General features: G+C 39.0%; 1 protein-coding gene across 1 annotated transcript in view; it reads left to right on the forward strand.

Annotated features, from left to right (window-relative positions):
* The window catches only part of GABRA4 (gamma-aminobutyric acid type A receptor subunit alpha4), a 72400-nt gene that overhangs the window by 14732 nt on the left and 31733 nt on the right, over positions 1-25935 (forward strand). Inside the window, exons 3-8 of the mRNA XM_059671943.1 lie at positions 1365-1432; positions 2973-3193; positions 3357-3439; positions 7087-7230; positions 8636-8788; positions 15126-15385. Coding sequence (XP_059527926.1) covers positions 1365-1432; positions 2973-3193; positions 3357-3439; positions 7087-7230; positions 8636-8788; positions 15126-15385 — 929 coding nt within the window. The remainder of the gene's footprint in view (positions 1-1364; positions 1433-2972; positions 3194-3356; positions 3440-7086; positions 7231-8635; positions 8789-15125; positions 15386-25935) is intronic.

Raw genomic sequence — 25935 nt, forward strand, 5'->3', positions numbered from 1 at the left:
ATATTCTATATACAAATAACTACTATCGTTATGGAACACATTATGTTCTAGAGACAGGAACAAGTGATTTACATATGTTATTTCTGTTATTAAAATGTTTACCTCCGAGGATACATGACTTGGGCAAAATCAAACAATTAAAAAGTGTTAGACTCAAATTTGAATTCCAGAATTCTTGATTTTACACATTATGCTAAATCCAGGTTGTGGCAATTTTCCTTTGTCTACAGTCTGTGTCAGCCCATTGTCAAGATGCCAAATACACCCATATATTTGTTCCTTCACCAGTCTTATTTAGGCCTAGGAAAGAATCTCAGTGTGGCCATTATCAGAAGCAAAGAGAAGCTACTACAGTGGGGCCTTGACTTACGAGTTTAATTCGTTCCGTGACGGAGCTCGTAACTCAAATTACTCGTATGTCAAATCAAAAGTGAACGAGTGAGACACGTGATGCTGGGCTGATGTTGTGGTGTTCACTGTGACATTTCGCTCTGCCAACTAGCGGTGGGGTATCTGAAGCTGGCTCGTAACCCGAATTTTAGCTCGCAACTCAAAGCAAAAAATCGGCCGAGAGATGGCTCGTATCTCAAAAAACTCATTAGTTGGGACACTCGTAAGTCAAGGCCCCACTGTACTTAATAAATACTTCTGTGAAAGACTCTCTGGTTCATAGTCTCATATGAGCAGTTTCATTTGATCCCTATCAACAATCTTGCCTTATATGTATGGTTGCTGCTACTGAGGGGATAAGTAACTTGCCCAAGATCACACAGCTTTTAGGGGGCAGAGCATGAACAGGTCTGATTTAGAGGAGAGCTTGTCTTTGATCCCAATTGCCAGTGGATGGTCTGCCTATTGTTAAAGGTGACATGAATTATATTTGTGCCTGTTATTTACCAGTATCCTCAACTCTCTGAAGGTACATTTCTTGCAGACTTTATGTTTTTCTCCTCCTTACCTGCGGCTAAGTTCCCTCTTTTTAAAAGCTCACTTCTTTACTAAAAGGCCAATCAGATGACGGACTATAAAAAAATTACAAAGGCTAAAGCTTTTGTTCTCTGCACTGCCTGTCTTAACAGTGCCTGGGGGTGATATATCTTTGAAGAAACAAGTTTCTGGTAAGTAATTGGTATTTTTTGGTTTTGATTTGTTTGGTTTGCCTGTAAGTAAATACTGCTTTCTGGTTTTGTTCTTCTTTTGGCTACATTTTTTTTTTTGTAGAGATGCATTATCTCACTGAAAATTGAAGATGTTTGTAAAAATATGAGATGTCGTATCTGTATTTACTATTTGATGATCAAAGCCCACCTTGCCTGTAAAATTGGTAATTATTTTTTCACACTTATTTACTTCATACCCACTAGGTCCTGTTACAGAAGTAAAAACTGACATATATGTCACCAGCTTTGGACCTGTTTCTGATGTTGAAATGGTAGGTAGTTAAGAAAATTTAATGCACTTCTTGAGATTTGAAGAAAAGAGGGCAATTAATATGTATTTTGCTGTCAATCACACAAAGTTAGAGCTAGAAAGTCAAAGAACAGCCTAATTAGGCTCAGAAGTTTATAAGAAGTAAGACATTGAATTTGCATTTTAGCTCTAACATTGGAGTTTTTGGCTTGGAGTCATTCTCAACAAAGAAAAGAACTTTCCTGTTACTGGTCTCCATGACACAACCTTGTACGTAGTATTCTTTTCCCTTAGAAAATTTTTGAAGGGGAGAAAAGTAGTGATTGCAATTAGTTTTGGTATGAAACTTTATATTGTAGTCCTGATTGCATTTAGTGTTCCATGTTGGCTCAATGGCTCATTCCCCATCCCCATCCGCCCCTCCTCTCCCTTGCTTTCTCTCATGTTTAAGGAACTTAGAACACCAAGCACTGGTCAAGATGAATTCATCCATTCAATTGTGCTAATATTAAATATGTTTTGTTTCAAGGTCAAACATTTTGACCACTTAACTTTTTTACTTGACTCTGAGGCTCCTGGACTAATTTTAACCAGTTAACTGCCATGCGTCCAAAACAGAAACCAGCTTCACATGCCACGATATTTTGAATATAATTAAAAAATCAATTTGCAATGAATAGTATAAAAATAAATATATTACTCACAATTCAGGTGTTCTTGAACATTTTCAGTTGCAAATGCTCACAAAAAAATGATTTTAAAGCATCTATAGATGCTTATGGTATACAAAGGGTTAATAAATTTTATGAGCATAAAGTTTATTCATATATTTTAATTTGTCTTAAAGACATGCTGACAATTTTATGGTTCATTGTGCAATGATATTTGTTACACAGTCACTAATTTTGCTACCTGGTCTAAAGCAAAGTGCAACTATAATTACCTGGTGCTGGCAGTTTTATTATATTTACTAGAGGCCCAATGCATGAAATTCGTGCAAGGAGCTCAGCCCTTGCAGCCTGGCTTCGTCCGGAAGGTCGTTTGGCTGTCTGGTCTAATTAGCATATTACACTTTTATTATTATAGATTATTATTTTTAAAAAATATTTTTATTGATTTTTTTAGAGAGAGAGGAAGGGAGAAGGAGAGAATCATGATGTGAGAGTGGAACATTGATAGGTTGTCTCCTGCTCACCTCCTAGTGGAGATGGAGCCCACAACCTGGGTATGTGCCCTGACTGGGAATTAACCCCCAACCTTCAGTGCACAGGATAATGCTCAACCAAGTGAGCCACACCAACCAGGGCTATAGTTATTATTTGTGAATGATTAATATGTATGGTAATTTATCTAATAAATGTATGGATACTAGTATAACATGCTTTAATTGTTGAAAATCTTTTTGTTCCATTGATTTAAGGAAGTTTCTGCTGCTATTAATTTAGTTTTTATTTGGGCAGTCTTTTATATGAGTGGGAAAGAGACTAGAATTTAATTCATTTTTTTGTATATTTATGTGTAATCATCTGTTATTTGAATATGTCACAAACTACTTTTCTTAGGAATACACAATGGATGTGTTCTTCAGACAGACATGGATTGACAAAAGACTAAAATATGATGGTCCCATTGAAATTTTGAGATTGAACAACATGATGGTAACAAAAGTATGGACTCCTGATACTTTCTTCAGGAATGGAAAGAAGTCTGTCTCACATAATATGACAGCCCCAAATAAGCTTTTTAGAATTATGAGAAATGGCACTATTTTATACACAATGAGGTAGTCTTTTTTTTCCTTACTCCCTTTTTATCTTTATTCTCCCTCCTTCTTTTCATTCTTGCCTGTCTGCCTCCCTTTCTTCCTTCTTTCCTTCCTTCCTTTTAAGATTCTATAATTTTATTTTTAGAGAAAAAATTGATTCTAATTGTATTTTCCATCATAGACTCACCATAAGTGCGGAGTGTCCCATGAGATTGGTGGATTTCCCCATGGATGGTCATGCATGCCCTTTGAAATTTGGGAGTTGTAAGTTATAATAAAAATTTTGTTAGTGTTAATCATTATCTCATGTAAGCGGATAGCTATATATTTGCATAATTTTACATAATCCTATATTTAAATTTTTGTCCATGACAACAACTGTACAAAATTTGACTTTTAGGAGACTGTTTGTTATCTAATATATTTAAGTAAAGAAGTCAAAACAATCATCTTTCCCCCCAAAACCAAAACCTTATTTCTGCAGATAGCCTAGGTAATGGTTAGTGTGAAATTTAGACCTCTGAACTCCTGTGTTGGTGGTATAACATAACAAGTCATAAACTATTTTGTTTGTTTTGTTTTGTTCTGTTACAAGCAGAGTCCTCTATGGCAGACTTGAAAAGAAAAAGGCCAAAGATGGGTCAGGGCTTTCTGACATGACATAGGTTAGAAAAATATAAGCAGCATTGTTAGTTTCAAAGTGGCTGAAGCATGACAAAAAGTATAGTAGGAGATTGGTCTGATTTGTAGGCAAGGCCAAGTAATGTAGTGCCTTTGGAGGGCTTAACGAAGGGATGTGGTGTCCTTTGACTAACATTTCACAATTTCACTTTAGCTTTTCTATGGAGAATGGATTGTAGAGAGGCCAGAGAATAAAAGCAGAGAAGATTTGGAGGCTATTGTTTTAGTATAATCAAAGATTGAGATGGCTTACAGGGGTGGGCAAACTTTTTGACTCGAGGGCCACAATGGGTTCTTAAACTGGACCAGAGGGCCGGAACAAAAGCATGGATGGAGTGTTTGTGTGAACTAATATAAATTCAAAGTAAACATCCTATCTAATAAAAGAGAAAAATGGTAATTGGCGTACGACGATACTCTTTTCATTGGCTAATCAGGGCTATATGCAAATTAACTGCCAACTATGATTGGCAGTTAACTGCCAACTAAGATTGGCAGTTAACTGCCAACAAGATGGCGGCTAATTTGCATATGTAGGCACAAAGCAGGGAGGCGAAAGGGAAAGCAGGAAGAAGCCCCCTGCCACTGACAGTGATCGGAAACCCAGGGGGGAGCTAAGAGCTGGGGGGAGGGCAAAGGCGGCCCTGGGGCCGCCTTTGCCCTGCCCCCCAGCCATGATCAGAGAATCAGGCACCTTTGCCGCCCTGGCCAGTGATAGCAGGAAGTAGGGTTGGAGCCAGCGATGGGAGCTGGGCACGGTCGAAGCTGGCAGTCCCGGGAGCTAGGGGTCCCTTGCCTGGGCCTAAAGCGAAGCCCACGATCGCGGGGCCGCTGCAGCTGCGGGTCCCCGCTGCCCGGGCCAGACGCCTAGGCCAGAGGCGTTAGACCTGGGCAGGGGCGGAGCCTGCAACCGCGGGGAGCTGGGGGTCCCCTGTCCAAGCCTGACACCTCTGGCGGAGGCGTCAGGCCTGGGCAAGGGGCCGATCCTGCGATTGGAGGGTGATGGGGGTCTACGCCTGAGGGCTCCCAGTATGTGAGAGGGGGCAGGCTGGGCTGAGGGACACTCCCCCCCCCACACACACACACCCAGTGCACGAATTTCGTGCACCAGGCCCCTAGTCATTACATAAAAGGGTACGGTCTTTTTTTTTTTTAGTTTTATTCATTTCAAATGGGCCGGATCTGGCCCGCGGGCCGTAGTTTGCCCACGGCTGGCTTAGAATCAGATGGTACTAGAGGAAAAGGTGTGAGATTGATGGATTTGGGATATATTGTGGAAGTGAAAGCAAGAGGATGAATAGGAAAGAATATAGAATTCTTTTCCCCTAAGTTCCCTTCTCTGAAATGGCAGCAAAATTTGATTGCCTCTTCTAATGTCTGCCTCGAATATTTGATTTAATCAGAATTTGCCAAAAATAGATGCTGGTTTTTACTATTGCTTCAGATTCTTAGTCGCACTGATTGTGAAACTTGCCTGCTGTTATCATTGCTCATTGCTTCACTTAATGAGAATCAGCAGTCACCATTCTTTTTATAACCTCTGGTAAGCACAATACTCAGTGGATGAACTTGAAGCTAAAGAGACTCGCTTGCTCCCTGACCAGTAACTCGGTGACAGAAGATGAAAACAGAAAAATACATAGACAGACAAGTTGATCTAACTGGGGCCAGAATTAAAATTCATTTGAGCTATAATAATTTATATTTCACCCAGATAGTTCTTATCTAGGGTTTTATCTTTTCCGCCCAATTCCACCTCCCCACTCCCCCCCCCCCCCCTGCGGGTTCTCATAGAAAGTACAGTGGGGCCTTGACTTACAAGAGACCAAGCTCATTAAGGAGCTCGTTAACTCAAATTACTCTATCAACTCAATGCAAAAAATCGGCCAAGAGACAGCTGGTATCTCAAAAAACTTGTTAGTCAGGACACTCGTAAGTCAAGGCCCCACTGTACTCTTCAGAGTGACTTGAACATAGTTGGTAATTGATAAAGGCATGCACAAAATAAAGAAATTACTCCTTGGAAGTTGATTTTTTTCAGATTTGGAATTAAAAAGAGAGATATAGCTTTTGATTACCTTCACCTATTTCATGCACCCCTCTCCCCCCAACTGGCTTCAAATATTAAATCATTAAGAAAAAGATTAGTCTAGCAAGGTAGGCTAGCCCAGAGAAGGCTACCTGATTTAAAATATCAGGGGCAGGAACATAGTATTGGGGCACTTGTAATGTATGAGTAAGCATGACTACACTCCAGGAGATCAATATTGAGACATGACTATATACTGCTAAATGACAGCACAAGTTTGTTTGTTTTGCAAAGTCTTTTGTAAAGATGGTTTCCCTAGGTATCAACTCCTTTTATAGAATTAAATAATTCCACCGAGGACCTACTATGCTTGAGCCATTTTAGGAAGGTTTGTGGAGCGTAGTACACAATTTATCTTGGTTCTTTTGAACTTACTTGTGTGTGAGCCAGGCTTTCTGTTCTGGGCAGACTGGTAAGCAAGCAGCTGGTCTCCATTTACATTGAACATCGAATAATAGAAAATGGGCTTAAATTGCTGCTGGGAGGGATTTGTTGAAGATGGAAGGAAAAATGTCCTGATTGTAAGAGTTTAAAGGTAGTGGAGCTGGTTGTGTAATTATATTCCCTGAAGAGCTTTACAAACCGCATAGCCAGACAGCATGGGTATTGCCCAAAGGCAGAGTCTGGAATAGGTGCCTCCTGGAGAGCTCTCCCAACAGTAGGGTTTATTTTGTTTTTGTTGCATTATTACAGGCAGCCTTTCATACGTATCTAATTGGCAGAGTTGTATTAGGACAGAAGAGTTAATATTGGTCAAGCATTGGAAGTGAATTGGAATGGAAAGAAGTAGCTATTTGGCTGCTTTTTTTTGGGGGGGGGGGGTTATTATTTCTGCTTTTCAACTGCTTATTAGTAGGGAAACATATCCAAGTGCATCGATGCAGATATAGCATTATAGTTGCTTTACTTTTAGTCTCTCCTCCTTCAATTTCTTTGGCATAAAATAAATAGGCAGAAGCTATTTATTTAATACCTACAGTGTTCTAAATCTTGAACATGTTTAAATAAGTCATAATGACTGTTGTTTTCATTTATTCCTTCTTTCTTGAACAAGTATAATATTCTTAAAGAGTGTTTACCATCAATCAGTGCTGAGGAGAAAGGAGTACGGACTCTAATCACATTCTGTGCTCTTATTCAGATGCTTACCCGAAGAGTGAGATGATTTATACCTGGACAAAAGGTCCCGAGAAATCAGTAGAAGTCCCCAAGGAATCTTCCAGCTTAGTTCAATATGACTTGATTGGGCAAACCGTATCAAGTGAAACCATCAAATCCATTACGGGTGAGATCTTTTAACGATTAAAGTTAATAGCAATGGAGTTTTGTCCTAGCTTTTTAATGGAAATATCTAGTGTTTTTCGGGGTGGGACAACAAAAATATTCTAGGAATAGAGTTGAGGCATAAATCATAGTTCAGAATTTTTAAATTTATATTTTTAGTTTAAAATCTGAGTTATTGAGATGTGAGTTGATTTTCTTATTCAGAAACAAAAGCCAGTAATCAATTATATTAACATTATTTTCAACAGAATTCTGAGACAGGAATCCTGACCCCTGATGTGTGGACACTGGCTTTTCCTGTTTTATTGATGCTTTTCCAAAATCTTTTTTTTATCTTGCCCAATTTTGTGGTGCTGCTTTCCCTCTCTTTACCAAAGTAAAAGCAAAATATAAAGCTTAGTTACAAAATACATTGAGGGTATATGTTAAAGATGTCACATGGGTAGATGGATGATTATTCTCAGTGATTCTTGGTCTGTATTTGCTTTTAAAATGTGAATGGAAAGAATCATACGATTTAGTCTTTATATTTAATGGGAAAAATTGCCTGATTATTGCTTGTTCTGAAACTATTTCTTACATGAACATATTGCCAGGAAAAAGTATTTTTGAAAACATTTATTTTCTAGCCTGCAAGTGGAATTGAAAACAAGTGAGATTTGAGGATTCTGAATCTTTGGTTTCACAGTTTGAGAATGAGGCTACTGACTCCTAAGTCTCTCTTAATATGTTCCTTTTAGATGTAACATTAAAAAATTTATCAACTCAAGAAATCTTATGGTTTGTTTTCCTTATTAGCTTTTTAGATTTTTGTCTAAATGTCAATAAAATATTCCTGAACTTGGGAATGTTATATATGGCTCTATGTTATCTATGTCTCTTTTTCTATATATGTATACATATGTATAACATTGAGAAATACAGTTCTTTCCTAAAACTAAGCCAATAAAGCAGCATACTAGTATGTATATATAAAATGTTTATCTGTGTATTTAAATTATTTTTAAATTTAAGGTTTAGGTGTATGTATTTTCATTTTCCAGTGATTTAAAGTTAGGTCTAAATTTTCTCTCAAAAGATGTTGGAAATGAAATCTAATTGCTTTCATAGTACTAGGCCTTTAAAATAGAAAGCACTATAAGAAATTTTTGAAAGTTATAGCTTACTTTCTTAAATTGCTTAATCACCATGTAGAACAAAAGTGCTTTTCTACATAATGATATACAATATAGTCCCCCCACCCCCAAGTTAGGAACTGTATATTTCTCCATGTTTGTTTGCTGTGCACAACAGATTTTTTTTTTTTTTTTTTGCCTAGAATGCTTTTTGTTAGTCTAAAATATGGTTTGGAAGCCATTGAATAGCTGCAGGACCAATAATACATTTTCATTATGTTTTATTTGTAGGTGAATATGTTGTTATGACGGTATACTTCCACCTCAGACGAAAGATGGGTTATTTTATGATTCAGACGTACATTCCATGTATTATGACAGTGATTCTTTCACAAGTTTCATTCTGGATAAATAAGGAATCCGTTCCAGCTAGGACTGTATTTGGTAATTGAAATTCATTTCTTGTGTATTTTTATTCATATTATATTTGCTCATGATTTCATGGGAATAGCTTTTAGATATAATTTCTAAGAAAATATTAAACAGTAATATATCAGACTGTGCTGAGTAAAGAATCATATAAGCTTTCATTTCTTATCCAGCCAATACAAAGTAATAAGGCTTGAGCGGATATAGGCAGTTCATCCCTTTCTTTGGGGCCCATCAGTTTTCCCTTATTGAGAGCAGGAAAGTGAAGAGTGTGAATCTGGATATAGTTTCATTATTGGTGGTATTCTTGGGCTCCTAGCCTAATGCTATGTAATTGAATTAAAATTATATATAGGTGTTAAAATGAAATGCACTGGGAGCTTAAAATAAAACAAAAGTCATGGCTGAATGAATATGAAAGTCTAGAATCATTTGCCTTTTAATGAAGAGGAACAAAATGCAAATGGTTTAAATGCATTGAGTTGGAAGGTATATGCTTAGGTTATTAGCTCATTGTTACCTATCTACATTTTTTTAAACAGAACATTTTTTTTTGTTTTTAAGGTGGCTTTTTATATATTATATTCTAAACTATATGAAGTCCAGAATATAGGAGTTTTAAATTTTATAGCTGTTAAATAAATCTTTTCTATATCAGCCATGCTTTTAAATAAAATTAGTTATGCTATTTACCTGATTAAATATATTTCTTCATTATTTTTCTGTTGATTGTGAGTAGTGGAAGCATTCAATAGTGATATTAGAAGGAAAAAAAATCAGAATTTCTCTGGAATGGAAGAACAGTTCTCACAAGAGATACCAATCTCCCCCTGCCTTTTCTACTTGGTAGAGTCAAAGCCCTGATGTAATAGCCTTTATCACTGAGAGCTGAAGGGATGCTGGTGAGAAGGAGCTAGGGAGGGGCCTGGGAGCTTTTCATCCCACTTCCCCATCCTGTAGAAAACAAATGATGAGGAGTCATAGTTTCTTCAGTGGACTTGACTATGGGGATTTTCCATAGGCAGCCCCCACCCACCCACACACCTTTAATCTTAGAAAAGGCATTGAAATCTTACTGGGGAAACTCCCAGAAGGGTTGATGGGGGCCAGGGTGTGATCTTAGGAAGGCAGTGAGCTTGTATAATACCACAAGATACATAGAGTTGTGAGAATTAAAGAGTAACTGCACATTGCAAGCGTTGAATACATTTAAACTATTAAAATTAGGTGTGGAGCATTATGCTAAGCGAAATAAGCCAGTCAGAGAAAGATAAATATCACATGATCTCACTCATTTGTGGAATATAATGAACAACATAAACTGATGAACAAAAACAGATTCAGAAACAGAGAAGCATCGATCAGACCGTCAAACCTCAGAGGGAAGGTAGGGGAGGGTGGGGTCGGGGGAGGGATAAACCAAAGGACTTGTATGCATGCATATAAGCCTAACCAATGGACACAGACACCAGGGGGGTGAGGGCATGGGTGGGGAGGGGTGGGTGGCAATAGGGGGATAAGGACACATATGTAATACTTTAATCAATAAAGAAAAAAAAAAGAAAAAAAAATAGGTGTGGGAGAGAGAAAGCAACAAATCTAAGTCTGGGACTACAATAGTAGTCCAAACTGCAATCTGCCACTTATTTTCTCCACCCATAAAATTGTGACAATACATCTCTTCTTCACAGACTAGTGAGAATTTAGATTTACATGCAGTGCTCATTATATACAGGATGTATGGAGCCCTTAGAACATCTTAGTGACTCTCTCCCATACTTCTCTTATGTAGGGGAGGTTAATTTTGTTCTGACTTGAGTTCCTTGACTTTTAATTGTTTTTTTAAAGAAAACATTGTTCTGTAGTGTATCAACAGGCACTCTGCTAAGTTATCTTATTTATTTAATATAGTGCTCACACTAACTGGAGAGGCAGCCTGACCTGGTAGGAAGGATGTGAAGCTGATCACCATATCTGTCCCTTCACTTATCCTAGTATAAATAATATTCACATTTCAGGAACTGTCATCATTAAAAATCAAATCACTTGTGCACATAGTATTTTCATTTTTTATGGTCCTAAAGAATTTCTAGAACAGAAAAGACTGACCCATTATTGGTGCCTCTGATGAAGAGGCCATGGTGTCATAGGGCAGACTCTCTGGATCCAGAAGCCTAGGTTCTAACCCCATGGTCTACCACGGATTAGCTGTGATCCTTCAATGAGTTACTTCTGCCTGTTTCCTCATGTGTCAAAACAGGATGCGATCCTGAGGGCTGCCATGTGGATTAAATGAGTTAATTTGGATAAAGCCCTTGGAACAGTGCCTACCTGACAGTAAATATTATTTGAGTATCATTTATTATTATGGCAACCATGCTGCCACCTGCCTCATTTGAGAATCACAACTTGACGCTATAATGTGAAGGTTCTCTGTATGTCATTGTTAGTGTTCGATAAGTTTTGAAAGTTTCTTGGTTGGCTACAAACTGGTAGCCACTGTTCTGTCCAGTATATCCCCAAGTCATAAAAACGTTCAGTGCTGTGGGGAGTGATAGCATTGATCACAGCTGCACCCACCCAGCATTTCCTCTCCAGAGAAGACCCTGTAAGGAAATTAATTAGCATACAGTAAAGATAATGGCAATTCTATTAATAATGATTATAAGATTTGCCATACGCTGATAGGAGACATCTTATTTCATCTTCACAATAACTCAGCGAGTAGGCTTTATTAATATTTATGAATAAGAAAAATGACTCAGAGGGATGAAGAAACTTTTATGAAGTCATATACTTAAAAGTGATGGACCCAAGACAATTTCTCTGCCATTTCTACTCTGACATTCTGCCTTTACAGGGGGTAGGTAAAGCTGAGCACCAAATTAGTCCCTTAACGTCTCCTAGTAAAAATAATATTAATATTTCAGGAACTATCATTGTGGCTTGTGGAAAATTCCAGAGCTGCTGAGTGGAGATTGTATGGATATAAGCAGAAAATACTTTGTGGGTAGCCTTTTCAACTTAATATGTGACATTTGCCTCTGTCTTATGCTCATGTGCCAAGATATTTTTTGGTTTTGATTGACCAGCTAAATTATGCCCAACAAGTATGTCTTCAAAAACCTAAGATATGTCACAATGGTAATAATTAGACTATTCATTGAGGCTCTGGGATGGTATTTTTCTAAGAAAGTTAAGTTTTAAGTATTGAGGGGCATTAGCAATCTATTTCATTTGAGAGTTAGGTAAAAAATTCCAGGCTTGTATTTATCTTCCCTAACTCTTATTTTCCTTTTTGCTCAAGAGGAGAATTTGCTGGGTCAGGTATTCATTAAAGATAATTCAAAAACAAAAAACAAAAACATACACACATAAAACCAATCTGTGTAAATATGAGAAGTATAGTGAGCTAATTTTCTCCAAAGGCCTTCTATCTCCAAAGTTGTATGCCTTTAAGTTTTCTAATTATTCCAGTATAGTAAAACATTAAACCTGGATAAATGCCAACTGGCATATCTAAGTCATTACCAGTTCATTTTTCTAGGAGTGAGCAGCCAGAATTTTGCTCTTGGGTATAGCCTTAGCCTACTCACACACGTCTTCTCCCAGCTCCTGGACCAGCCAATGCAGTGCATATTCAGCATTCTAAAAACGGACTGGCATCAATACTTGAATGTGTCAAAAATATTCTATGGTTATTGAAATGTTTTCAAGGGTAAATGCCAGCTAAGCCATTGAAACAGATGCACTATCTTTCTAGATACAGCAAAAGCATGGCTTCTGAGCTGAAGGGTTGGCTTCTGTTTCTTTTTCTGTTGGTGTTTATTTAACCAAATGCTTCACCTAAGGCAGGTGGAAGAAGCACATCCCTGTCATGCTGGGCGTTCTTTAAATTTGAACTTCTGGCAGAGAGAACTTTTTAATATCTAAAGAGATGGACACTTCAAATATTTAGCCAATTGTTTATGCCAATCACTATCCTAATTGTGGCACCAGTCATAAAATATGAGCCATACTATTTGGAGGGCTACTCCACAAACTTTAAAATCAAGTTGACTCGAAATAATGAAATAGAATTAGAAAGTGGCCACATATCCAACATTTTTTTTGCACTGATGGCCATAGTATCATTTAACATCCTGAACTTGATGGTTTACCCCTTAACAATCAGAATGTCATTTTTCTATTCATGGCTCAATAATTGCATTAGTATTCTGCTTGCTCAACATTAATAAGGTAATTTCTTCCTACGACAGCAGGAGAAGAAGAAGAGCACTACTTTTGGTCCTCAGGATAAATTGTTTTATCCCTTCCCCCTATCCCACCCCCCAAAAAATGTTCAAAGCAACATGAGGGAGTTCTAAGTTGCTTATATTCAGTTTTATTGTTTAGGATCTTTTTGTTGTTGTTGTTACATTATGATCTCTGTAGAATTTTATGAGTTCTGGGTAGTATTCTTATTAAGCTGTACTCTTCATATTTTATTTTCTACTGCTTTCAGCATAATTTCTATGATGTTAGAGGAAATATACCTAAGAAAGTTGTCGAATTTTCTTGAACACTTAATAGGCCATTAAACTTAAAGTATTATGAATAAGAAGATAAATTAATTTATTTTTAAACTTTGTGGCTAAAATTTTTCAAAACTAATTTAGGATTTATTCAATGCATCTCCCAGCCAGCATGGAAATGATGCCATTTTCCTGAGATTTAAAAAGGAGGCCTTAACTTTGTAAGGTCTTTTTCTGAAACGAACTCCAGTAAATTCATAATATTGCATTTTCATAGAGATTTATGTTTGACCAAAAAAACATTTTAAAATCTATTTTATACTAATAAAATGCTAAAAATAACACAAAATGGTTTTTAAAAGGGAATACAACCAAATTCTCCAATTCCATTCACTATATAGTTTATGGATTGTTTTAAGATCCATAGCTCATACACTGCACAGTGTTCTAATTTTTCATGTTCTAAACATTGACAATTCAGAAGGGACTGGAGAGAAAATGGATTGGTGAGGAGCTGAAAAAAAATGAGTTTTTATTTACTATGCATTTATCATGTGCTTGGCACTATGATATATATTATGGTAAATCCTGGAGCAATATTAGACACGTTTGCTCTCACAGAGGCTACATCCAATAAAGTTAGAACAACTAAGAAACAATACAAGGCAGGTATAATTAAATGCTGATCTGAGAAGACAAGATAATTTCTCCCCAAATAAAAATACTGTTATTCCTTTATTGTTGTATGAGGCTCATAATCTCTTCAGTCTAACATATATAGTTTGGCTTTCAGCAAGGATAGGCATGGATTGGAATATATAGTTTAGATGCCTCCATCATCATCATTGTTGTCATCATTATCATCATCCCCAAACAACTCGGCGTGTCAATTATGGAGCAATTATACACAATATATAGAATGGGTTTAGTAAATCCCCAGAGAAATATCCAAGCTTAACTAGATAATACAGGTTAGATATAAAGATAGACAATGATAAAGAAAGGTACAACTACTGTAAAAATACTAACATCCTTAAATAATTCATTTCTCTATAGTTTCAGTGGCAAGCAGAATTTTTCCATTGAGAATAGGGACTAACCTTTTTCCAGATTGAGGAAAAGGCTCTTCTGGGGGTGAAATTCTTTAGGAGCCTACGGATGAAAGGGAAGTACCTCTATTCTTGTTGTAAATATTTTCCTCCCAATCATAAAGTGGTGGGTGGTAGATGTTTAATATTTTTAATACCAAAATGTTCTATAAATCTATTTGTTCAGGAATATACATCTATTGTTTTATATAAATTGTCTTTCACAACTAGTAAATGTATTATTTTAATTCAATAGGTAATATTTAGTTAAAAATGATAAGAATCTACAATTTGTGTTTTTTTTCTGGTAGTGAGTCTCAATAGCAATGGACCATGCCTACCCCAAAAAATGCCCCAATATTCCATGCTACCAACTTGCTACTCCTGGTTGAGAATCAGTGCTTCAATGAGTAGCACTTCCTAGTAGGTGTGTGTGTGGAGTTTCTCAGGTATGTTGGCTCAGATACAATATTACACTAGGTGCCTTATATACTTTTAATCAATATGGCAGACCCAATAGGTTGGTATCAAGTGAGTTTTCATAACTTAATCAAAGGCAGACTGAGCCAACAATGGAAAAGCCCATTCTAATTCCATTGAACCACTAGGATTAGTCTCTTCCATCAAAGATGATTCGGTTTGAATTATAAAGTTTGTTACCCCACCACCCACCCCACCCTCTTTGTTCTGTTTGTTTTTGCAGAGAAGTAATGGTGAAGTATTTTGTCTCTTTGCTCTTTTGCTTTAAAGGAATCACCACAGTCCTCACCATGACCACACTGAGCATCAGTGCACGGCATTCTTTGCCCAAAGTGTCCTATGCCACTGCCATGGATTGGTTCATAGCTGTCTGCTTTGCTTTTGTATTTTCCGCCCTTATTGAGTTTGCTGCTGTCAATTATTTTACCAATATTCAAATAGAAAAAGCCAAAAAGAAGACATCGAAAGCTCTCCAGGAAATGACAGCTGCTCCATTGCTGAGAGCAATGCACCCTGAAGCACCCCTGCAGGTATTTGACTCAATTTCCTTCCTTTTAAGATTTGAGTTTCTTGGTTACATTTACATTGCGGGGGTGGGGGTGGGGGGTGGGGATGAAAACTTGAAATACCAGTGACAATTTGTAAGACATTTAAAAATCCAGGGAAATATGAAGGGATAATTATAAATTTTAATTTTATAATTATGATTAATGACTTAAAGATTAAATAGCTTTGGAAGAGCCAGATGGTGCTGGTTGTTTGAAAGTTCTTTTCAACATTAAAGGTTTTTCAGAGAAAGGGGCAGCATCTTCTGTATACTATTAAGAGGAACCTGTGCTTATCTTAGACTGGGTTGGAAATGTGCTTTGAACAGAGTTCACTGAACAGAGTAAAGCAGTGGTTCTGAACATGTGAGAACTATCCCATGGGGCTGGGCAGAGCCTGTGCCCTTGTATTACATAAGGAAATAAAACCTATAAATAGGAAGACCTAGAGTTGTAGTTGACGTACATGGAAGATTGAGAAATCTTCTTGTCAAGGGACAGAGCCAAAGGATGTGGAAACAAACAAGAGCTACTCTAATTCACATTGGACATTTACGTGATTAAAAAAACACACAAAAAAACCTTAAAGTGATGTTTTCCTTACGGACTCCAGTTGTACAAACAGCAAGATCATCATGAAAGTAAGAAAGCAAACAGGAAGCCCCCTACCTCCCCTTCCCCATCCTCTTCACCCTCCCCTCCCCCTCCTCCTGGGATGTTCTGCTCTCCTTCTTTCACTCTCGCTCATTCAGCTTCTTTCTTGGATCAGCAATGTCTGTGGTCATTTATACACAGCTTTATTGTCGTTGCCACAAATGGAAGTCTAAATAGTCTAAAACTCCTTTTGTTTGTATGTGCCCAAATCCAAATGTATATAAATCATCAACTTTATTCTCTGTAGGTAATAACTCATTCTCTTACTTGCTCATTCATTCTTTCTCCCCCCACCCCCTATTCATTTAACAAATAGACATTTAATACCAATGATGTACCAGACCCTGTTTATGGTCTGAGAATCAAAAATATACACTCCTCACCCCCAATAGAATATCCTACACTACGGAGTTTGCATGTAAGTATGTAAGACAAAGAAAAGGAGACATGATATTTTAAAATGATAAATAATAAAGCACTCGGAGTGTTAGATGATAGTAGTGCTAAGACACTCTGAAAGAATACTGGGGTAGTATGAGGAGGAGGGGATTTTGTTCAGCATACAGGTGATCAGGAAGTAAGTCCTCCGAGAGAAGACGGCAGTTTAACAAATTAGGTTTGGTGTTCACTCGGGCAGGGATTAACTGTTGGGTCCTACAGTTTATAACTCTGCCCCTAGAAGGCCCTGGGTGCTGATTCTTCTAGAATGGCATATGAGCTGGTAGGAAAATTACTACCATCCCATTGAGAAAGTTTGGATAGCTTATTTACATTTTCTTCTAAAGAAATTCATTTCATCAAGATTTTCAAAATTATTAGAATGGATTTTGTATACTATTTTCAGTTAAAAACCCTGATTATTCTCTTTCCCATTCCCCATAGGTAGCCCTCTCTGCCTTTTACTCTTATTTGCTTTCCTTTGTTGATTTGAGATCTTGGTAGAATAATTCTATTTACTGTTCCTTATTTATTTATTTATTTATTTATTTATTTATTTATTTATTGTCTAAAGTTCTACATATGTCTCTGCCCTCCCCCCCTCCATTGACCCACCCCCCAGCCATTCCCACCCTGGACAAGCTCCCACTGCCCCAGTGTCTGTGTCCATTGGTTATGCTAATATGCATGCATACAAGCCCTCTGGTTGCTCTCTAACCTCCCCTCCCCCTGCCACTTGTCTCTGAATCTATTCTTGTTCATCAAATTATGTTGATCAGTATATCCCACATATGAGTGAGATAACCCTTTTTAAAACATATCAATTCTTGGATATATTTATTTGTTTAATTTCAGGTTAATTCTGTTAGCTCTTTTACCTAGCTTCTTGAGTTTAATTCTTACTTATTTTCATGGCTTTTTATTTAATAATAAAGTTTCTCTTATTACAATGAGATTTCCTTTGCATATAGTTTTGACCATACTCATAACTTTCTATATTATCATAATTATTTGTGAAATATTCTTCAATTATGTTACTGGTTTTCTCTATAAGCTAAGAATTATTGGGAAGAAAATATTAAAGTTTCCAAATGGGATTTTGTTTATTTAGCTCCACTGTTTATGTCTAGCTCAGAGATGTTACCTGTGTAGATTTGAATGTTATTGATATTTTTGTTACCCCCTGAGCTACGCTGAAAGCTTATAAATGTTTAATGGCAATTTGAAACGAGTTAATTTTAGTTATTAAATCAGTTTTACTTAAAACATCATTATATCACCCTCTTAATCAGTCACCTCTTCTTAATCATTCAAATACCAAAAATGCTATGAAAAATCTTCTTAACTAATATTATGATTATTTATGTTTGTTTTGTATTTTAACTATTCTTGTTTTATACACTTTGATACGTGACACTCAACATGTAAAGATTTATAACTGCTCCATTTCTATATTAGTCTATGCATTTAATCATAAAATAACTTCCCCCCCCCATATAATCCCTTTAGCTTCTAATTATATTTGGTCTGGTTATAATATTTTAAAACATTATTTCTTAATATTAAGGTTTGTAATGTATTTTTATTGCTAAAATTTTCATATTCTTTTGTTTCTCATGTACTTTGGAAGCTATATGTCATAGCTTTATATCACTGGTGGTTAATTTTAAATTTTAGATCAACATATTTCTACTTATGATTTTTAGTAATGGTGAAATTATAAAGTATACTGACTCTCCCATATAGCTATTAACTCCTTCTTAACCCAGTAGTTGCTCATTTCCAAAGATATAAATGTAGAAACATTTTACATATATAATTTTTTCTGTTTATAGTGAATCGCTATAGTTCTTTTTTCATTTTTGCAAAGTAATGAGACTCCTTGCATTAGTATTAGAGTAGAATATTACAAATACTTAAAAGTGCCACTTAATCAGAATAAAACTATTCTCAGAATTTCCAAATGTGGGAACAAAACCAATAATGTTTTATTTGCTCCTTGAAACGTATCTCTTCACTATAGTAATTGTCACTGCTGGTAAATGCTTGGCTGAGCACATCCAATTGGCTAAGTCTTCTCTGATTTCAGCAACTCCTGTTGACAGCATTGGGTCACGTGCTGTGTGCAAATGGCATACTCAAGATCAAGAAGATGAAATTTGTGAAGGGCATAGAGTCTTAGCATTTAAAAGTTGAAAAGACATTTTATAATAAATGTAGTTAAAATACCCATCGTATGCTTTATGTCCTCTACAAGTGTACTGTATATGTGTGATGACTTAGATCTCCTCAGCAGTTTACTTGGAGAATGTCTGTGTTCTAAAGACAGTGATTAATGGGTTGGCGTACCCAGCCTCCTGACTCCAGATTGCTGCCAGAGCACAGCTGGCTTTGGAGTGTCAGTTGCCATTGAATGGCTTCAATATCAAGTTCAACTTTTAAGGTTGAGGATATATTAAAATTGAGGGAGAGAGAAGAAAATAAAAGGATAAATAAGGAGGAGGAAATCAAGGGGAAAGGTATGTTAAGAGCAAAATTTTAAAACGTGTTAGTGTAAATAAATATTCTGGAATCTTATAAGATTTGGCGTTTCAGTAGAGATTCTGATCAGATAGGTGAAATTTGCTAATTCAGAGATGTGTTTCAACTTGTATGGCTGTTGGCGTATTTGAATGATGTTTAAAATGTGCTTAAAATCCTCCTCCTTATTGCCTTCGGAGGCTACATCAGTAGTGGTTTGACCTGTTGTTACTGTATGGGATCTACAAACTGTTAATGGCCTGGCAGAGGTTTATAGTGACCATTTCTATTCTTTGGGAATTGAAAAGCTTATGGTTTATGGAATATTCATGAAGCAAGGGAAAAAGGCCGATTGGCAGGATCTAATAGCAGCTATGGGCAGCTTGAATATGTCTTTGAGCATCTCAACAGGCAAAGGCAGCTGTTCTGTTTTGACTCAGCATTACTCTGATTCTGCCTTTGACTGTGTCCTTTCAATGTTTGAGTTGAGGTCCATTCTTGTGGTTCTATCCTTCCATACCCTTGCTACTTCTTAGAGTGTCTACTGTCTCACTGATGCAGATGATTTGGACTAATAGGGTATTTTGAAAAATAAGTAACAATAAAATAAAAAGGAAGATTTCTTAATCAAATTATAATTTTTTTAAAAAAAAATCACTTGAAAATAGAGCCTGTGGTCCTTATTCAGTCGGAAAGTATGCATTAGTGTACCTACGTATTGAATCTTGTGGGGAAAAAATAATGATATAATAACTAACATTACTTGAGCTCTTAAAGTGTGTTAGGTACTATGTGATATGCTTCAGTATATTGCATAATTTCAAGCTCACAGTAACTATTTTAGAGATGAAGAAACTGAGGCTTGCAGTTAGTTGTTAAGTGACATATTCAGAGATAGTAAACCCAATATTTAAATTAATTCAGCTGTGTGTGAGTACAGAGCTTGTTCTCTGATACTGCATTTTATACTATTTATGTCTATAAAGAAGATATTAATCTACATAATAAAGAGCCAGGGTCGTTACAACCAAAGGCTCGACTGGACAGGAAGTCAGTGCTGGGTTGCCATGGCGGGCGCTGCTGTGGGCGCCTGGACTCAGCACTGACTGCCTCCAGGGCTGCAGATCAGGCCTGCAGAGAGAGAGGCAGGGTCTGATCCATAGCCTCTGTGGCAGTCGTTGATCAGAACTTGCTTCTCTTTCTCTCCCGGCCTGGCCAACAGCCCCGCCTCCATTTCTCTCCAGGCCTCCACCTGGGCTCAGCCCTGCCTTTCTGATCAGGCCCCGTTGATAGGCCCAGAGACACTGACTGGCATAGAAACTGACCAGTCAGAACCAAATCTGGGTCAACTGTGAGAAGCCAATGGCTGCCTAGGAGGCAGAGCTTTTGATGCTGACTGGCATAGAAACTGACCAATCAGAACCAAATTGGCTGGCAGAGGAGGGCAGTTGGGGGTGAGATCAGGCCTGCAGGGGAGGGCAGTTGGGAGCGAGATCAGGCCGGCTGGGGAGGGCAGTTAGGGGTGATCAGACAGGCAGAGGCAGTTAGAGGCAATCAGGCTGGCAGGGAAGGGTAGTTGGGGGCAAAATCAGACTGGCAGAGGAGGGCAGTTGGGGGCAAGATCAGACCAGCAGAGGAGGGCAGCTGGGGGCAAGATCAGACCAGCAGGGGAGGGCAGTTGGGGGCAAAATCAGACTGGCAGGGGAGGGCAGTTAGGGGCAATCAGGCAGGTAGAGGCAGGGGTGATCAGGCCAGCAGGGGAGAGCAGTTAGGGGTGAGATCAGGCCAGCAGGGGAGGGCCATTGGGGGCGAGATCAGGATGGCAGGGGAGGGCAGTTGGGGATGAGATCAGGCTGGCAAGGGAGGGCAGTTAGGGGTGATCAGGCAGGCAGAGGCAGTTGGGGGTGAGTTCAGCCTGGCAGGGGAGAGCAGTTGGGGGCTCAATCAGGCTGGCAGGGGAGGACAATTAGGGTCCATCAGGCAGGCAGGCAGAGAGGTTAGGGGCGATCAGGCATGCAGGCAGGTGAGTGGTTAGGAGCCAGCGGTCCCAGATTGTGAGAGGGGTCCCCGATTGGAGTGGGTGTAGGCTGGCTGAGGGAACTCCCCCCTCCATGCACGAATTTTGTGCACTGGGCCTCTAGTATACATATAAAATGATCAGCTTAACACAGTCTTTTGTTCATATTTCTATGAATCAATAATAATAGTAAAATACTTTGAATGCTTTTTATGTTCCAATAATAAGATCTTTTACTATATATATAACTTAATTCTTAAAACATATCACATATGTTCTATTTTTGTCCATGTTTTAGCCAGGGAAGATGTTAATATGTAGGGATGAGGTAGTTTGCCAAAGGTCATCTCTCTGGTAAGTGGCAGGGCCAAGCCAGCAAACCCTATACTTTTAAGCCTCAAGCCTTAATGACTAATTAGAAATGTGAGGTGAGGGAAATGGAGGATGAGATGGATGGTGGTAGCATCATTCACTAGGACAAGAAGGAAAGGAGGCACAATTAATGAAGTAGCGAATTAGTTCAAGTTTAGCTAGGTAGAAAGTTCCACAGTAAAATATTTTCTCCTATCCCAGGATAATAATGGCTACTTTTTAAAACTACAAGTGCATATTTTTCCACTGTTTACCTTTCCTTCCCCATCTACCTAATAGCTTTGCCTATTTTATTTTTACTGTAATGATTCTTCATTTTAAAGTGTTCATAGATACAAGAATATTTCTAAAATTAAAGAGCTATTTGCTCTTTTTAAGAAAAAGACAATATAAAAATTAGGGTTTTTAAGAAAAAGACAATATAAAAATATCTGAATAATTCAAGGTACACCTTGGATTCCATAATTCAAGAGCATGGAGGAAAAGCTCCATTTTCACTCCCCATCCTTCAAAGTAAAACTCTAGCCATATTTTTCATATTTGGCTCATTCAAGCTGATCTCAAGGATCTCCGGAATAGGGTCTCAAGAATCCACATCTACAAATTGGTTAATAATAAAACCTACCAGAAAAGCTTATAGTGTGAATTAAACTACATTATTCATATAAAGTACAGGGAACAATGCTTGGTACCCAGTAAGTATGGCTATGATTATTATTATCTTTTATTTCTTTCAGCATCTTCAATGTTTAAAGGTATGCTTTACAAAATTTATCATTTATAATATCCTGAAGTAGTTTGCTTGAACTGTTTCATATGATTGCTATATTTGCCTAGCTAGGAGGTGAGCTCTTTAATAAAATTGTTCATGGCTTCATATAGCACATAACATAGTATGTAATAGATACAGTTGTTTTTATTGATGGATTATAATGAGCCAATTATAGAAATCAGATGATAGGAGGTCTGGTGACTCCAAAACTAATATATTTATCACCAATTTCCAAAAACATTGGTCTTTTAAACAAAACTGGAGGCCCGGTACACCTTGCACCGGTGGGGTCTCTCGGCGTGGCCTGCGGCGAAACCATCAGTCCAACATCCCCCGAGGGATGTAGTAGTGCTGGAAGCGGCAGGCAGCCAGGGAGGAGCCCAAGCCTAGGCTGGGCACTGCACTGCTCCTGCTCATCCCAGCCCTGCTGCGCCTGCCGCCACTGCTGCTCTGCTCGGTAGGCTTGCTGCCGCTCTGCTGCAGTCTCCGGCACCCGTCCTAGGGCGATACCGGCATGCCCATGACCGAGAAGCGGCCACAGGCTCGCGCCCAGTCAGTCCCAATGCTGGCCCCAATCCCGGTTGTGGTCTGGCTGGGGGTGGAGCGCACAGGGGGAGTGTCCACGGGAGAGGCTCATGTTGCCGAAGCTGCATTTGCCAGCCATGAGCCTGGCATCTGGCGCCCGTTGGTCAGCTGAGCTGCGCTCCCACTGTGGGAGTGCACTGACCACCAGGGGGCAGCTCCTGCATTGAACGTCTGCCCCCTGGTGGTCATCATAGGGACCGGTTGAACGGTCGAATGGTCAAACAGTTGCTTAGGCTTTTTTTTTAATATATTTTTTATTGATTAAGATATTACATATGTGTCCTTGTCCCCACGTTACCCTCTACCCCCCCCCCCCCGCTCATGCCCTCCCCCCTCTCCCCCCCACGTTGTCCGTGTCCATTGGTTAGGCCTATATGCCTGCATGTAAGTCCTTTGGTTGATCTTTCCCCCTTACCCCCACCCTCCCCTACCCTCCCTCCAAAGCCTGACAGTCCAATCAATGCCTCTCCGTCTCTGGATCAGTCCTTGTTCATCAGTTTATGTTGTTCATTATATTCCACAAAGAGTGAGATCATGTGGTATTTATCCGCTCTCTAGTTCCATCCATGCTGTGGCAAATGGTAAGAGTTCCTTTTTCTTCTTCCTCTTCTTAAAGAATCCCTTTCAGCATTTCATATAATGCTGGTTTGGTGGTGATGAACTCCTTTAGCTTTTTCTTATCCGTGAAGCTCTTTATCTGACCTTCTATTCTGAATGATAGCTTTGCTGGATAAAGTAATCTTGGTTGCAGGTTCTTGTTATTCATCACTTTGAATATTTCTTGCCACTCTCTTCTGGCCTGCATGGTTTCTGTTGAGAAATCAGCTGACAGTCGTATGGGTACTCCCTTGTAGGTAACTGACTGTCTCTCTCTTGCTGCTTTTAAGATTCTCTCTTTGTCTTTTGCTCTTGGCATTTTAATTATGATGTGTCTTGGTGTGGTCCTCTTTGGATTCTTTTGTTTGGGGTTCTCTGCGCTTCCTGGACTTGTAAGTCTATTTCTTTCACCAGGTAGGGGAAGTTTTCTGTCATTATTTCTTCAAATAGGTTTTCAATATCTTGCCCTCTCTCTTCTTCTGGTACCTCTATAATTCTGATGTTGGTACGCTTGAAGTTGTCCCAGAGGCTCCTTACACTATCTTCATATTTTTGGAATCTCTTTTATTTTTTCTTTTTCGGTTGGGTATTTTTTGTTTCTTTGTATTTCAAATCTTTGACTTGATTCTTGGGATCCTCTTGTCTGCTGTTGGATCTCTGTAAATTATTCTTTATTTCAGTCACTGTATGCTTAATTTCTAGTTGGTCCTTTTTCATGTCCTCCACAGTCTCAGTATACTTATTGAGGGACTCATTAAATTTATCGGCGGTTTCCATAAAATTCTTGAAAAACCTTATAAACATGGCCTTGAACTCTATATCCAGTTGTTTGCTTTCCTCCGTTTCTGCCATCTGTGACCTGTTTCTTTGTCTCCACATTTTGGCTGCTTCCCTGTGTTGATAGAGTGGCTTTGTGTGCTAGGTGTCCTGTAGGGCCCAGTGGCTCAGCCTCCCCAGTTACCTGAGGTGGACACTCTTGGTGCACCCCCTTGTGGGCTTTGTGCACAGTCTTGTTGTAGCTATGCCTTGGTTGTTGTAGGATCACTGGGAGGAATTGACCTCCAGGCCAATTGGCAGTGAGAATTAGCTGTGTCTGCAGTGGGAGAACTTCTGTGCTGGAGACACCCTTCTGGGGCAAGACTTGCTTCAGTGGGGCTTTGGTGCTCACTGAGACTGCACCCTGAGTGTGTCCCTTATGGATCTGAGGAGTTGTGATCTGGATGGTCCCCCTCTGACCACTGGGTACAGTGGCTCTTGGATCTAAGGAGGTGCTAATTTAGCCTCTGCCTGAGGTTACACAGCAGGAACTATGAAGAGAACTGCAGATTCCCCTTCCTTTTTTTTGGAGTTTGGAAGTGCCCTGATGATGCTCAGCTGTGTAGCAATGCAAGCTGCTGTGGGGCCTTGGGCCTTCTCTTGGAAGCTCTGGGTCTATCTGGCCAGGTTGCAGTTAGGTAATTACAGGTTGCAAATGGCCGGGGCATTCATATGCAAAAGCGTCTGCCGCAGCCTGGGTGGGGCAGGGTCTCAAGGAATCAAAGGGCGGAGCAAACAGCTATGGCGGAGCCTCAGCCCCACCCTAAGGAGTCGCGAGTCCCAGTGTCCCGGCAATGGCTGCAAGCACCTCTGAGGGAAAGCCGCCCTCAAGATCGCCCGCTGCCGGACAGACCAGTTTCTCCCCGTATGAGTTCTGGGTCCCCAGAGACTTCACGGAACCGGATTTCAGAGCCATCGGGAGCTTGTGTCTCCCTCGGGATTAAAAAAGACAGCCGTGTCCTCAGGTGCCAGACCCTTTCCGTGCGCGCGGGCCCCGTACCTCTGCACTCCACCTCCGCAGCTCCTCTGGCTCTCAGTGTGCTTTTCTTTCCTTCTAGTTGTAGAATTTACACTCAGCCAGCTTTCCTGAAGTTCTGGATGATGTCCATTTTGTGTTTTTGATGTGATTTTCAATTGTTGTGGGAGGCAGGAATTTCCCGGTGTTTATCTATGCCGCCATCTTAGTTTCTCCCTGCTTAGGCTTTTATATATATAGATAGAGTCTTTCTTCCTGGAGTAAATGTGAACATCAGGCAGATGGAAGAAGTGAGCTTGAGCTGGGTCACTATGAGCCTCTGGAACAGCAGATGATCTTCTTACCGTCCTGAGACACCCGTGTCAGCAGGCGGACTTCGCTAGTGGGCAGCAAGAGATAACCGAGGAGGATGTTTTAAAAGAAAATAAAGCAAAACAAAAGGCTGAAGTAAGCCTACAAGTGCAGCTGTGCATTATGAGGAAAGTATGGTTGGCTGTCTTTTGGTCATTTTAGTAATATCATTTGCACAGATATCAGTGACTGTGAGTGACATTGATGTTAAATACAACTATTTCCCAGTGGTTAGTAATGTACAAGCTTCATTCCATTCCAAGGGGGTGTACAAACTAGGTCAGTTTCAGATTTTCATTTCAGTTATTCTCAAAGCTCCTCTTAGAAATGCCGTTTTTAAAATAGTTTAAGCTAGTATGCAAAAAACTTTCATTTTCCCATTTGTCCTTATTTTGTTCATATCTTGACTTAGTTTCAAACCTCTTTCCTTGGCAGTT

The sequence above is a fragment of the Myotis daubentonii genome, chromosome 1 (assembly GCF_963259705.1).
Source record: "Myotis daubentonii chromosome 1, mMyoDau2.1, whole genome shotgun sequence".
NCBI lineage: Eukaryota > Metazoa > Chordata > Mammalia > Chiroptera > Vespertilionidae > Myotis > Myotis daubentonii.